Consider the following 14248-nt stretch of genomic DNA (forward strand, 5'->3'; position numbering starts at 1 on the left):
TTTTATACATGGTGCCCACCTTGAAGTGGGAGAAGCTTTTGGAGCTTCTCCCTACAGAAGTGTCTGGAATGTCCTCCCTCCCCGCCTGGTCCCAGTCTGCATGGGGACAAATTAAGTTAGTTTGAAGTCATTTTTGTGTGAGCTGAGCCAATGCCTTTAGAATGGAAATGTGGTAGGTAACGGTTCCGTCCTCCCCATCCTGCAAGAGATGGCCCGTCCTGCCAACACCCAGACTCTCTATTGTGATGCTGTGTGGTAGGAATACACAAATGCCAACTGCCAACTACACCCAGTCATGTGACCCAGGAAAAAGGCTGCAAGGCCCAAATGTTTAGGACAATAAAATGCTGACTTTATAAAAGTAGCATTTTCAGAATTGGGACTTCAAATCCAACTTTACCATTAAAGAGGGCTTTAAATTACAATTCCACAGACTCCAAAAATTAAATTCCTACCTGTTCCCAATCAAACGTTATCACTTTTGGCTAATGATATGCTATTTTTCCTTACAGACCTGACATCTTCTGGCCCACGGATCTTGCAGATCATGAACACTTTTGAAGAATCCTCTGGGTTCTATATAAATATGGGAAGGTCAGTGGTCTTCCCCTGGCTGATGTTTCCAGTGATCTGGCGTGGGTGTCCGGTCTGATGCGGGCTTCCGAGGGCTTCTAATATTTGGGAGTTTTTTTATCTTCCCTCATCCGCCCACCTCGTGGTCCCATAATATTGGTCCACTTCTGCCGCGCCTTTGAGAAGAGGTCGAGGTTTGGTCCCCGCTGCCGTTATTGTTGCTGGGCAGCACAGCCATTTTCAAAATAGTGTCCTTACCATGATTACTATATCACATCCAGAACTTCCCTCATGAGATCAACCCCTCTTGTTTTCGCCAGATAAACACGGTTCTCACCTAGTTTTATGGAGAGGGTCGCTGTGCGCATGGCCCTGCGGTCCTGTTGCCATTCCACCTACTATGGGGGCATTGCAGATGCTGGTGTGCAATCATATTATAATGCTTCTCTCCTACTAATTATAAACCTTTGGTGGTATTGTAGTCATGATGATCCAGCGTACGCAGTGGAGCCGTGGGCAATGGCAGATATATCGCTTCTGGACTTTCTATACAGTGGTAAGGGGCTTGACTGTCTTTCCACTGTGACCCAAGTGGTCCTTCGAATATGGCGGCAGACTCTTAGATGGATGGGGTGGTGGGGAAGACTGACAGAAGAAACACCATTGTGGCAAGGCTCTTTACTTCGTTGGGTAGCAGCGTTGCCTGGGGTTCGAGGTTGGGATGTTATAGGCATATCCTCGCTGGATCGATGTGATGAAAGGCGCAATACTGAAATCCTTTCAAGTCTTATAAAGAATATCAGAGTCATCGCAGTCAGTTCTTTAAATATTTACAGTTCCGCCACGCCATATTCCCATATATTCGTGATCTCACTGAACTGGCGGACTTGAGGGCAGGCCGCTAATGGGGGGTCTTGGCACATACAAAATCAAGCAAATATATCAAACCCGGGTTACACACAGCTCCACCACATTATCTGCCTTCTGGACAAAATGGCAGGGTGACATTGAAGATTTAGATGAGGTCAATTGGGCGGAGGCTTTGGAAGCCCCTCGCGGGCCACTATCTCTTCCCGCCTCCGCCTGATTCAGTTCAAATACTTACATAGGGCTTTTTGGACTAGACATCTTTTATGGCGGATGGGGCTAATAGCTGATCCCCAGTGCTTACGCTATGGCACAGAAGAGGGACCCTTCCTTCATATTGTATGGGGTTGTGCCGCTCTGAACGTTTTTTGGTGGGGGTAATGTCCTGTCAGGCCCAGGTTCTTTCTTGGGAGATCCCCCTGGATCCCAAGTTGACCCTCCTCCACAGTATGGCAGCAATTGGGGAGAACAGGTACAAACAACACTTATTGTTCTTGGGTCTCACGTTGGCTAAGCGGGACATTGCCCAAAAGTGGAAGGCGATGATGCCGCCGCTATTGGGTTCTGGAAGAAAGCGTTGGATCATTACATAGGTATAGAGGTGGCAGTGTTCCGGGCAAGGGGATGCTCCCCAAGCATACCAAGATATGTCAGGGATGGGCTGTTTACAGAGGCAAAGTGTTGATACCAGAACAGCCTATCCAGGCTCAGTTGGACAGTGAGATACGGGCATATGGTGCAGAATCATAAGGATACACCTTATCTCTTTCTAATGTATTTGTCGCTGCACAGTGGGAAATGGGGCGGGCTGGGGATTGTGTGGAACATGACTGTGCCTTGTTCTTGGGGGTTGGCTTGGTACTTATTTCCAGCATCATTGAGTCCTGTGATGCTTTGGGGAACATCACTTACAACGCATTTTTTACAACGCACTACCATTACATCGCAACCATTACAACGCAAACCATTACAACGCACTGCGCTGGGGGCGCTCTAGGATAGGGAATATATTTAATTTACTATCCAACACCTTCCCTGCTATCCACGGGGACTGGAGTTGGAATAGTAAATTAAATAACTCACTATCCAGCGCCTAAAAGCATTATGCGTTGTAATGGACTGCGTGGTAAAAACCGCGTTGTAAAGGCATGCGATGTAAAAGCATGCGTTGTAGTGACAACAATCCGAGGCTTTTGGTGCTAAATATATGTGCAGGCCAGTTAGGCCTTAATGTACTGAATAAAAACAATAAAAGTTGTTGAGAAAAAAAGTTATCACTTATTAAATGTAATAAGGTACCCAATGTTATCCTAAGGGAGAGGTAGGCCTTTCAATAGTGAAAAATAAATTTGACAGTTTTTTATTACCAGGACATGTAAAACTTAAAAGTACATGTCCACCTTTTTAAATTCAATGCACCCTGATCCATGGCCTGTTGAGGGCGTACCCTCGGGGTGGCATATGCATATTAAAAATGAAGGTTTAGGCCAGACAAAAGATTTATTTTCCCAAGTTGAAAAGGCAGTTTAACACAGCACACAATGTTATGCCTGGGACATGTTTTAAAAGCGTACTTAAGTGGGTGACACAATCAGTACTACAGGCCCCCACCAGCAGCATTTAATTTAAAGGCCCTGGGTACATGTACTACTTTAGTAGGGACTTTTAAATAAATTACATTTGGCAATTGGGTGTAAGCCAATTTTTCCATGTTTAAAGGAGAGAGCACAAGCACTTTAGCACTGATTAGCAGTGGTAAAGAACACAGAGTCCTAAAAGGCAACAACAACGGGTTGAGAAGATAGGATGGGTCAGATCAAAAAGGTTGTGGGTGAGCCTGCAGAGAGAGCCAAGTCCGGCACCATTAAAATATCACACTTCAGAATTACAGGAAAAAAACTGCTTCAGTTATGGTTTCCTGACTGTTGATGTATTTTGAAAAATGTGTACGATTCATTTATAGGTACTTACATTTTGATGTGTGTTAGAATAAAATAACATCCTACAGCCTTTCCTTTCACATCAGCAAGACTGTCACACAATTCATTTTACACAAAATCCTCTCACTTTGCAGTCATACAAAGAAAAGTAAATGCCAATTTCCACGTTAAAAGAAAGCATCATTTGTCAGAGGACAGTCCAACTGTTAACCTCCCTATTTGAACGCACAGGCAAATTTGACAAGATAAAAACTAAATTTACCAGCATCTTTATTGCTCATTCACCATTGCAACTCCAGCATGGCTATTTTGGGGATGCTGCAGCAAACTCATACCATTTCTTCCAGCAAATACGGATGAGTAGTTCAGTCAGTCCTCCAGGAGTTTTCTGTGCATTCTGAGAATTGTTGTCTTTACTTTATTATGGAATCAACAGACCTATAAATTGCAAAACGCAAAGAAAATACCTGGACTGGATAACTTGGTCATCCTTGGATTTGCAACTGCGAAGCTTAGGACCTCTGTATTATTCAGTTTTTTTGCGTGCCTCATTTGATTCACTGCTTTGTATTCAGTAGCACCTTCAGGCAGTGTGACTCTTAGGGCCTGATTACTAGTTTGGTAGTGTGGGAACGGGTCCGCTCGGCCGCTGCACTGCCAAACCTGTGGTCAGGCCACCTGCTAGATTACAACTAATTCTTGTGTCTGGTTGGCTTTTTTTTTTACGTTCCCACGGCGGAGCCCTGAAAATGGACACTTCAATGGGAATGCCAAAAACAATTCCTGCATGGCATGGACTGTTAAATTCATGCCATGCAGGAACTGGGGTGCACGCACACAGGGGGGGGCACATGTGTGCATGCATCCCTGGGCTCAGGGGCACCAAGGGGCCCTACTGGTGACTGCTGCAACACTGCCAGGGAACGGTGGTTCTCTGGCGGGGTAATGGGCAGGGTGATGGGCGTCTGACCACCCTAATTGTAAAAGGGCGGTCGGGAGACTCGCACTTCCACGCCCACATGCCTCCCGTCCTGTGGCATTTTCCAAGTGTGAAAGTTATAAAAATAGTTTGGACAGGGCCAATGAAATAGCACCAGAGCTTGAAGTAGGGAGGGCATATGCCTGCATCCTCTTTGTCGTTGCTAGCCTCTATTCTATTGGTCTTGTGGCCTCCTTCCGCGTGAAGTAAATCTGAAGGTGCACCCATCGAGCGAATGCCTAAGAGATCGTGTTAGAAATGAAGTAATTGACGTTATCTTTTGCAAGGTCCCTGAGGCCGTGTGCTATTAAGATTCCATCTGTCACTCGTGTAGAGTATGTTAAAAGGTATAACAAAAAAGTGTGTAACATTATTTTTTCATTTCGAGAAAAGTGGCATTGCTGCATTAAAATGTGGTAGGTAATACCACTTTCCTGCATGGGATAGCCCAGCAAATAGTAGTTGGGGCTAATTTCACATTAATAATTGTAGTAAAACGTGCGGGAAATCAGCGTCTTTAAATTATTTTTCTTGTAAAGGGTAATCTGCAGTAATTTTACCAATAACAATTGTGGTAATACGGTTCCCAGAATCGTGGTATTACTACTGCTCATGACATGACTTCGTCTAAACGAGGGACAAAAGTGCGCACGCCTGTGTCGATGTGCTGTTGTGCCTGCTGTAATCTTGATCCTTTGATTGCCGGCCTATCAGGTGCTATTTTGCCAGCTACAAAATTCCAATTAGAAACTCATTTTAGAATTGAGTTGATAGGACTATTAACTGCTATTTTCGTTTTCTTTTTTTAAACAGCCTTTGTCAGCTGCCCAGGTCCGTCTGAGTTACCTGAAAATACTCGGAGAACTTAAAACCTACGGAGGAAAGATCTTTAATGCAACGTTGCTGGTATGTATGCCATTTTAAAGACGATCTCTTGCCTTGAAGTACATGTTTAATTTTGGAAGACCTTTTAACAGTCTTTAGGCAAAGAATACATACTCTCTGGCGTTGTTGGGAACATCCTGTCAAGAACCTCCCTGGGCTATTTTTGGGGTGAGATTGTTAATATTCACACACCATACTACGAACTAAAGGAAACACGCCTTCTACATTGTGCCATATCAGCAGAATCAGTGGTAGAGTTACTTGGCACCAGAGGGTTCAGAGTGAGGCCTGGAGGCCAGCGCACGTGCAGTGCGTCCACAGTGAGCTAGTTCAGAAAGGGACTGTATTAGCCTTTATGGCTGCATTCGTTATACACATCGTGATCGTGGTAAGAAAACGGGTCAAAAAATGGAAGGTATAAAAACTCAAAGGCAACTAGCATTATGTGAAGAATTACGCCTGCCTTGGGTGCTCCTGGGAGACGCCTGATTTTGAGTTGGGAGATCATGGAAAGCTGAACATTTCTACAGGAAATGCTTAAATCTGAAGGAAATCCGCCGGTGGATTTCCTGCATCAACTACACCAGTAGATTATTTTCTAGTTGTTTCATTTGTTCCAGCACCAGTTGATTTTCCACTACATTCAATATACTTCAGTATTCATCAGCAATTCGCCTTACAATATAAATTCATTGATAAAAGTAATTAATTATGTACATCAAATAATTAGTTTGGAATTATTCAATAAAACTGTATCTCAAAGAAGGTTTCCTTTGGACCACAACACAAAGTCAACTCGACCTCCTTACCACCTTCTCAAATCATTCAATAATCGTACTAACTACCAGTATTTCAAACTCTTCATCCACCCTCTGTCACAGATGTATTTTGTCAACAGATGCAACTTGGTGTGCCACAGGAAGTGATAAACATAGCTGTTTTTAATTATTAGATAGTAAGTTGGTTTTTAACGCATGAAGCGATTCATGCTTTTTATGTAAACAACTTTTTCGTTTACAATAATTAATAAATAGATCTACTTTTTATATACGGTGTACTTTGGTTTTGGGCTTATGGTTACATTCCCCTCGGGTTGGATAAACAGCCAGATTCATCATTGTCCCGTTTTGCGAGTCCTTAATAGCGATTATTAAGGAATCGCTATTAAGGACTTGCAAAGCGGGATTCATGTAGGAATCGCAAAATAAATTGCGATTCCTACAGCTTCCTTATTTGCGATTAGCAATTTGCTAATCGCAAATAAGGATGCGATTTCAAGGGTGCCAGGGGTGTCCAATGGACACCCTGTAGCACTCCTGAAATGAAAATGTAGACTGATGTTGCGCACACACATGTCCAAAGGACATGTGTGTGTAACATACAACTTAGAAAAATGCACTAAAGTGCATTTTTCTAAGTTTTCGCTATTTACCACGAAGTCAGACTACGCAGTAAATAGCAGCCAAAAATTGCGAATTCGCAATTAAAAAATGGTTAATGAATTGCATTTAAGGAATCTCAAATAGAGATTTCTTAAATGCTGTTGTTGTACAAGCTTTATTCGAGATTATTTCTCATAAAAGCACAGCGTAAAATTGAACATTACAGAATAAAAACATAACATTTACAAGTATAAATTCATATAGGCATTCTGTGCAGCTCATACAATATTGACATAAAAAAATTTACATTTGACAAAATAGTTTTAAATTTTTAGACAGTAAAAAAGGAAAACCTGGTTAACTGATCCCCCCCAGAAATCGTCGCCTGATTGCCCAGGCCCACCCCAAGTATTTAGCAACCCCAATAACTATCGATTCCTGAGTTGTTGTACACAAAATTCTTAAAGCCACTGCACTGTCACGTGTCCCCAGGTTTTTGCATACAGGTGTAAGCCATACTCTCCTGGGTGATGAGTAGGCTTTACATACAAATAGAAAATGGCCTACACTCTCCACAGCTGTATCACATACTGGGCAAAACCTATTGGTCGACCTCTGCCAACCTGCCGTTAGTTTTTTTAAGGGAATAGAACCGGATCTTAGCTGGAAGACTAGCTTCCTATCCATTGGTACCATAATAGTATCCCAATAATTTTCTAGGATAGGACAAATTTTTGTCTCCAGGAAGCGACCCGCCATAGAGTCAGACCTAACGTCTTTCAGCAGATTACCGCCCACCCAATCCCAATATTGTGATTTGAGGTCCTCTTTGCTTGGGAAGACTTCTTCCACTGGGTTATTCCATAGATTGGAAAACCCCAGGTTAATTAACATGGCCCTTAAATTTTTAAGCCATTTTATCTTGTGGGAGATGTCTTCCTTAATTATCCAAAGGAAACCCTCTGCATATTGTCTGATCTCTGGAGTTGTCCAAAGACGTCTCCAGTAGAGAACAGGGCGCAATCGCGCTCTATCGCTAATTGGGCTTCTACCCAACTCCAGGAACAGCGGTATTAGGGGGGTGCTCTGTGGAAGGCCTGTAATCCCTCTGAGGAACTTGTTCTCAGATGTCTGTAGGGCCGCAAGAGTGTCCCAAGCCCATAACTCCGCACCATATAAGGTGGCACCTAAGACCTTTGCATCATACACTATAAGTGCGGGTTTAATCGGTTTTGTCTTGGATTTGCGGTGTTCTCCCCTCAAAGCACCTGAAAGCTATTGATGTTTTATGGCCACTTTTTCCAAATGATGCGACCAACCAGCGCCCTCTGCTATCTGTACCCCTAAGTATGTGAACTCCTTAACAGTATCTAACTTGCTATTATTTAGGGTTACCTTGGGATAGATTCTACGGCGTGGGGTAAAGGCCATTAGTTTCGTTTTCCCCACGTTTACTTCTAGACCGTGCTCTGTGCAAAAAATATCAAAAATATTTAATGCACGTTGCAGCCCTGCAGGGGTTTTTGACAAGATCAGGGTATCGTCAGCGAACATCAGGATCGGGACCCTGACGTCCGCTAACGAAGGAGCGTCTACGCTTGCTTCCAACATACGCTTGACAATCCCATTAATAAATAATGAGAAGAGTAAGGGAGCCATGGAACAGCCTTGTCGGACACCCCTTTCCACGGGGAAGTCCGGAGTTGACTCGCCATTCCCACCCCACTGGACTCTTGCGAAATTGGATTCATGTAGACGCATAATTAGTGTGAGCAGATCAACAGGAATTCCCAGCTTTTGCAAGACCAACCATAGCTTAAACCTGGGGACTAGATCAAAAGCCGCCCGCAGGTCGACAAACGCGACATACAGGCAGCCTCTTCCTAGTAAAACCGTCTTCCACCGCAGTATGGTAAAGCGGAAAACCTGGTCGATGGTGCTGGTTGCTCGCCTGAATCCAGCTTGGTATGGAGAAAGGGCGTTGTTGTCATCGACCCAGTCCATAAGCTGGTTTGCAACCATTCTCCCCACTACTTTTTGCATAGTTGCTATTAGGCTTATGGGCCTATAGTTGGCAGGGAGTGAACGATCTCCCTTCTTGTGAATGGGAATAATAATTGCACCTTTCCAAAGGTCGGGGACCACCCCCCCCCCCTTGGCTAGGGCGTTTGCTACTAAAAAGATATACCTCACCCATCTCGTCATATCGTACTTGAAGATATCCGGGGGTATCCCATCTAACCCTGGTGCTCTCCCACATTTCACGGAGCTAATCGCGATTTCTACTTCTTTGGGGGAGAACAAATTGTCAATAGCATAGACTGGCGTTATGCCCTCACCTACCCCGGGGTGCATGACTTCGGCATATTGTGGTCTGAAGTACTCAACCCAGGCATCTTCAGCTACATTATTGTCAGGCTTTGCCGGGCCACCTCCTCTACCCCACTTAATAATTTTCCAAAAGGTCCTGGAGTCCTTATTACTAGAAGCCTCTTTTAGCTCGGCCCAGTGGTCTTCGTCCCATTTCTTTTTCGCTTGAAAAATGGCCAATTTGTACAATTTCCTTGTCTCTTTAATTGCTGCACTGTCCCTGTTCCTAATTGCTTGTCCCAATTCCAATCGTGCAGATCTACATTGACGATTGAACCACCTTCCAACATCCTGGGTTTTCCTCCCTTTCTTACTCTTAGTCAAAAAACATGGTTTGAGGAGGGAAAATAACTTGTTATGGATATCAGTGATGTCCCTAGCCCCAGGAGCTATCGGATCTGCCGCCTCTATTGCGGAAATTGCGCTATCCAACTCATGGTTGATATAGGTCATGGTTTCCTCGTTAGCCAATACCTTTGGCCATTTTAGCCTACGTTCGTCGTTGCTCATGACTGGAATCTGATCATTCCTTAGGTGCAAGTTTCCCACTCCGACATTCCACCACCTGTGGGTCACACAAAGGGGCTTATGATCACTTTCTACTCTAGGCTTAACGGCCATATCAATGACCCCCTGCCACAGCTGGAGACTACATATTATATAATCAATTCTGCTCCTGCTGTTACCGTTGTCAAAGGTGCAACTACCCTCCTTGTCCCCTGGGGTTCTCCCATTCAGTGCTCTTAGACCATGTTCCATACAAATAGCATTTAGTAATAGGATGTCTTTTGTCCACCGTGGGACGGGGTTTAAACATAAAGATGGTACTCCCCAAAGATTGTCCTCATCCTTCCCTAAGGGATCATTTGTGCAGTCTAAAGGTTCGAAAGTCCTGTTAAGATCCCCGGCTATTATTACCCTACTATCTTGGGACTTGGTCTCTAAGGAGGCAGACAGCAGCTCTAGGGTGGAAGAATTGGTTGTATTACTGCCTCTTACATAAACGTTGTACAAATCCATTGACGAACCCTTATCTGTGGAGATTCTTAGCAGTTGTAAATCGCTAGTTCCCAAGTCCAACATTTTGATAGTAATGTCCAAGTCCTGTTTTATCCATACAGTAAGGCCTCCCATAGGCCGACCCCTTCCACCTTTGGATGCTGGTATGGAAAAGTTTAGATAACCGCAACAAAAGAGGGTGTCACAAGCCCAGGTTTCTTGGAAACAACAAACATCAAACCCACTGATATATTCCACCCAAGATTGGGAGTCTAACTTACTACCCAACCCTGCAACATTCCAGGATAGAAGCGTACCTAAGCTAGGCTCAGTCCCATCAGGATTGTTAATGTTGGAGCACACTTGGGAAATCATTGGGCTTTCGATGTTATTAGTGACCTTCGCAGGATCATCAATGGTGTCAACTACCATGTTAGCTGTTGATAAGGGTGATTTCACAGCACTAGCATTTATATTTTCCATCCCAGTTCCTCCCTCTGCAACAAAACTCCCCTTCTCTGTGTAACCGACAGTTAAGATTGTAACAGCAGTGCCAACATGATCTTCACAGGCCCCCTTGAACTCATTGGTGTTCCCTCCATTACTATTACTCGGCTCTCTGGTGATTTGTCAACATCCCCATCCCGGGTCCTGCCATCCAACATGAGGATTATAATTTGTACATGTGGTGTAGTTATGAACAAGCAGTGGAGCTGGTGTGGAAGTGATTGGCCATGGTACAGTGAGGGGATTTAGGGGTTCATTGAGCAGGCTAGTCAGTACACTGGTTGGGCGGGGGTAAAAAAAGGTAAGATCTACAATTCCAATGCCTCCTTTGTTTGTACCCCATCCCTGCCTAGTTATCCATCCCGCCACCCTTGGGTCTTGGAAGTTGACCACAATACAGTCCCCACCCAGGCTTTTCGGTGTATACCCTATCCAGTCTATTCTCCTTACCCCTATGATTAACCCATCGATGTCTCCTGGGAGAGGTCTATTCTCCCTTAACCAGTGCATGATCTTATTTTTAAGCATCTGGAAGGTTTCTCTCTGCCCTATAGGTAACGGTGGAACATTTATAAGGACTGCTACATAGGGGAAGGAATCCGGAGTAAGATTCACTGGGGGTTTTCTGTGTGGTGGCTTTGTCAAGGGAGGTGGGATCGATTTGGAAACTGTAGGAACAGGGCGGGGTGCAGGTTTGTTCGACACCAACTGGTTATTAGTTGGTTGGGTTGGTACTAAAACTTTACCCGCTGGAGGACATGCATTAGCCCCTTTCCCGACCACAGGATTGTTTGGAACTATCTGCTTATTGGTTACTTTTGTAGGTACTGGAGCTTTACCCGCTGGGGGACATACGGTAACCCCTAGACCAGCAACAGGAGATGGAATTTGTGACTGGAGTGCCATAAACTGAGCTGGGTTTGTAGTGTTAGGCTGATGTTGAACAGGGCCTGAGTGTACCAAATCTGTAGGTTTGGAAGTTGTATTGACAGTGGTGTTACTTGACTTGGATAGTAATGGGGGGTTGGTTTGTGGCGTTCTTCCCTTGTCTTGGGTAACAAGGTTAATATTGCCCTGTTGCTTTGCACTTACATCCACCCTAGCATTAACTTTAATCAGAGATTTTGTAGAATAAAAGTTATCTAACGTTGCCTGCTCAAAGTGGTTTAACCTATCAGAAAGCTTGGTGATTCTGTCCTCTATCGGGGTAAGTATTACTCTAAGTAACTTTTCTAACTCAGGGAGCAGATTTACAAGTGATAACAACTTATCGTTAGTTAGTAAGGCAGTCTCAGGACAAATATTCTCTTCAGAGTCTGGGCTATCCAAAGGAGCAACTTTTGAGTTCGGAACACTTTCTATGCTATGGTTTGCTTCAATAGCAGCCTCTCTAGTATTCACAGTTTTGTATAGCTTCCTATGCTTTTGAGGGGGTTTGGCAGCAATTTTACATTTTCTCAGTAGGGCAGTTCTTTTCCTTTTGGACCCATGCTTGGGTTGAGCCAGGATAGCCTGGGCACCAGAGTCAGGGAGCAATGTAGGGTGTATATGACTCCCACTGGATTTGTTTGATTCTGTAACAATTTCCTTATTTGTTACTTTTGTCTGTCCTTCAGATTGTTCATTGGCAACTGGAAGATTTACAGAAGATAATGGTGTTACCAGGGCGGGATACGTTAGAGTTAGGTGCTTGTCCGTAGAATTTTTAAGTAGTTCAATTGATAGTCTGCGCTCTGCGCGCCTCTCGGCCAAGGATAACTCTTTGTCAATTAATGAAGATGAACGGTTAAAAAAGAATTTATCCAAAGGACCAATTGCCAGTGGACCAATCTCGACCGGTGGAGTAGTTGAACGGGCGCTGACAGTACTTGTTGAGGCAGACATTGCCCTACTTCACACCAATAGGATACAGTATATCGGATATCACTTATTGTGGAAGGAACTGTGGAGCACTTATCAGGGGGATGGCCCAGCCCAGCCTCCTTCGGCCCCTGACGGCCACAGACGGTCCCGCCCTTGTCCCGGGCTTCTCCCGGCGCGCTCCCGCGCAGCGGGAACTATGGTCTGTGTTATACGCTGATAGTACCTATCATTGGTCGGTGGACAGGGGGGTGTGGCCAGCGGGGAGAGCAGCCCAGGTGTGTGGAATGGGCGCGCAGGGGCTCCTGGAGAATGGAGTCCCTGCCTGTGCTCGCAGCCCCGCCGGCTCTTCTGCCTGCCCGCTCCTCCGCTGATAGCTTCACACAAACAGCAGCCTTAGGTCTCAAGGCGCTGCAGGACCCGCGAAGCGGGTCCGGCGAGGTCGGAAAAGCCTTTGGGGGTAGAAGGTGAGAACAGGATCCCTATGGGAGGTCGCACGTCCAGCCAGCGACTCGAAAACAGACGAGCAGTTCACAGGTAATCCACGGGTCTATGGGTGCAACCCGGTTTTCAAACACTGAAGCGGGGGGCGTGGCCAGCGGGGAGAGCAGCCCAGGTGTGTGGAATGGGCGCGCAGGGGCTCCTGGAGAATGGAGTCCCTGCCTGTGCTCGCAGCCCCGCCGGCTCTTCTGCCTGCCCGCTCCTCCGCTGATAGCTTCACACAAACAGCAGCCTTAGGTCTCAAGGCGCTGCGGGACCCGCGAAGCGGGTCCGGCGAGGTCGGAAAAGCCTTTGGGGGTAGAAGGTGAGAACAGGATCCCTCTGGGAGGTCGCACGTCCAGCCAGCGACTCGAAAACAGACGAGCAGTTCACAGGTAATCCACGGGTCTATGGGTGCAACCCGGTTTTCAAACACTGAAGCGGGGGGCGTGGCCAGCGGGGAGAGCAGCCCAGGTGTGTGGAATGGGCGCGCAGGGGCTCCTGGAGAATGGAGTCCCTGCCTGTGCTCGCAGCCCCGCCGGCTCTTCTGCCTGCCCGCTCCTCCGCTGATAGCTTCACACAAACAGCAGCCTTAGGTCTCAAGGCGCTGCGGGACCCGCGAAGCGTGTCCTACGAGGTCGGAAAAGCCTTTGGGGGTAGAAGGTGAGAACAGGATCCCTCTGGGAGGTCGTACGTCCAGCCAGCGACTCGAAAACAGACGAGCAGTTCACAGGTAATCCACGGGTCTATGGGTGCAACCCGGTTTTCAAACACTGAAGCGGGGGGCGTGGCGGGCGGGGAGAGCAGCCCAGGTGTGTGGAATGGGCGCGCAGGGGCTCCTGGAGAATGGAGTCCCTGCCTGTGCTCGCAGCCCCGCCGGCTCTTCTGCCTGCCCGCTCCTCCGCTGATAGCTTCACACAAACAGCAGCCTTAGGTCTCAAGGCGCTGCGGGACCCGCGAAGCGGGTCCGGCGAGGTCGGAAAAGCCTTTGGGGGTAGAAGGTGAGAACAGGATCCCTCTGGGAGGTCGCACGTCCAGCCAGCGACTCGAAAACAGACGAGCAGTTCACAGGTAATCCACGGGTCTATGGGTGCAACCCGGTTTTCAAACACTGAAGCGGGGGGCGTGGCCAGCGGGGAGAGCAGCCCAGGTGTGTGGAATGGGCGCGCAGGGGCTCCTGGAGAATGGAGTCCCTGCCTGTGCTCGCAGCCCCGCTGGCTCTTCTGCCTGCCCGCTCCTCCGCTGATAGCTTCACACAAACAGCAGCCTTAGATCTCAAGGCGCTGCGGGACCCGCGAAGCGGGTCCGGCGAGGTCGGAAAAGCCTTTGGGGGTAGAAGGTGAGAACAGGATCCCTCTGGGAGGTCGCACGTCCAGCCAGCGACTCGAAAACAGACGAGCAGTTCA

General features: G+C 46.6%; 1 protein-coding gene across 1 annotated transcript in view; it reads left to right on the forward strand.

The window, feature by feature from the left end:
* FRMPD1 (FERM and PDZ domain containing 1) overlaps positions 1–14248 on the forward strand; it is a 1126186-nt gene that overhangs the window by 944275 nt on the left and 167663 nt on the right. The window contains exon 12 of the mRNA XM_086961871.1: positions 5173–5265. Coding sequence (XP_086817997.1) covers positions 5173–5265 — 93 coding nt within the window. The remainder of the gene's footprint in view (positions 1–5172; positions 5266–14248) is intronic.

Source organism: Lissotriton vulgaris, chromosome 3_1 (genome assembly GCF_964263255.1).
Source record: "Lissotriton vulgaris chromosome 3_1, aLisVul1.2, whole genome shotgun sequence".
Taxonomy (NCBI): Eukaryota; Metazoa; Chordata; class Amphibia; order Caudata; family Salamandridae; genus Lissotriton; species Lissotriton vulgaris.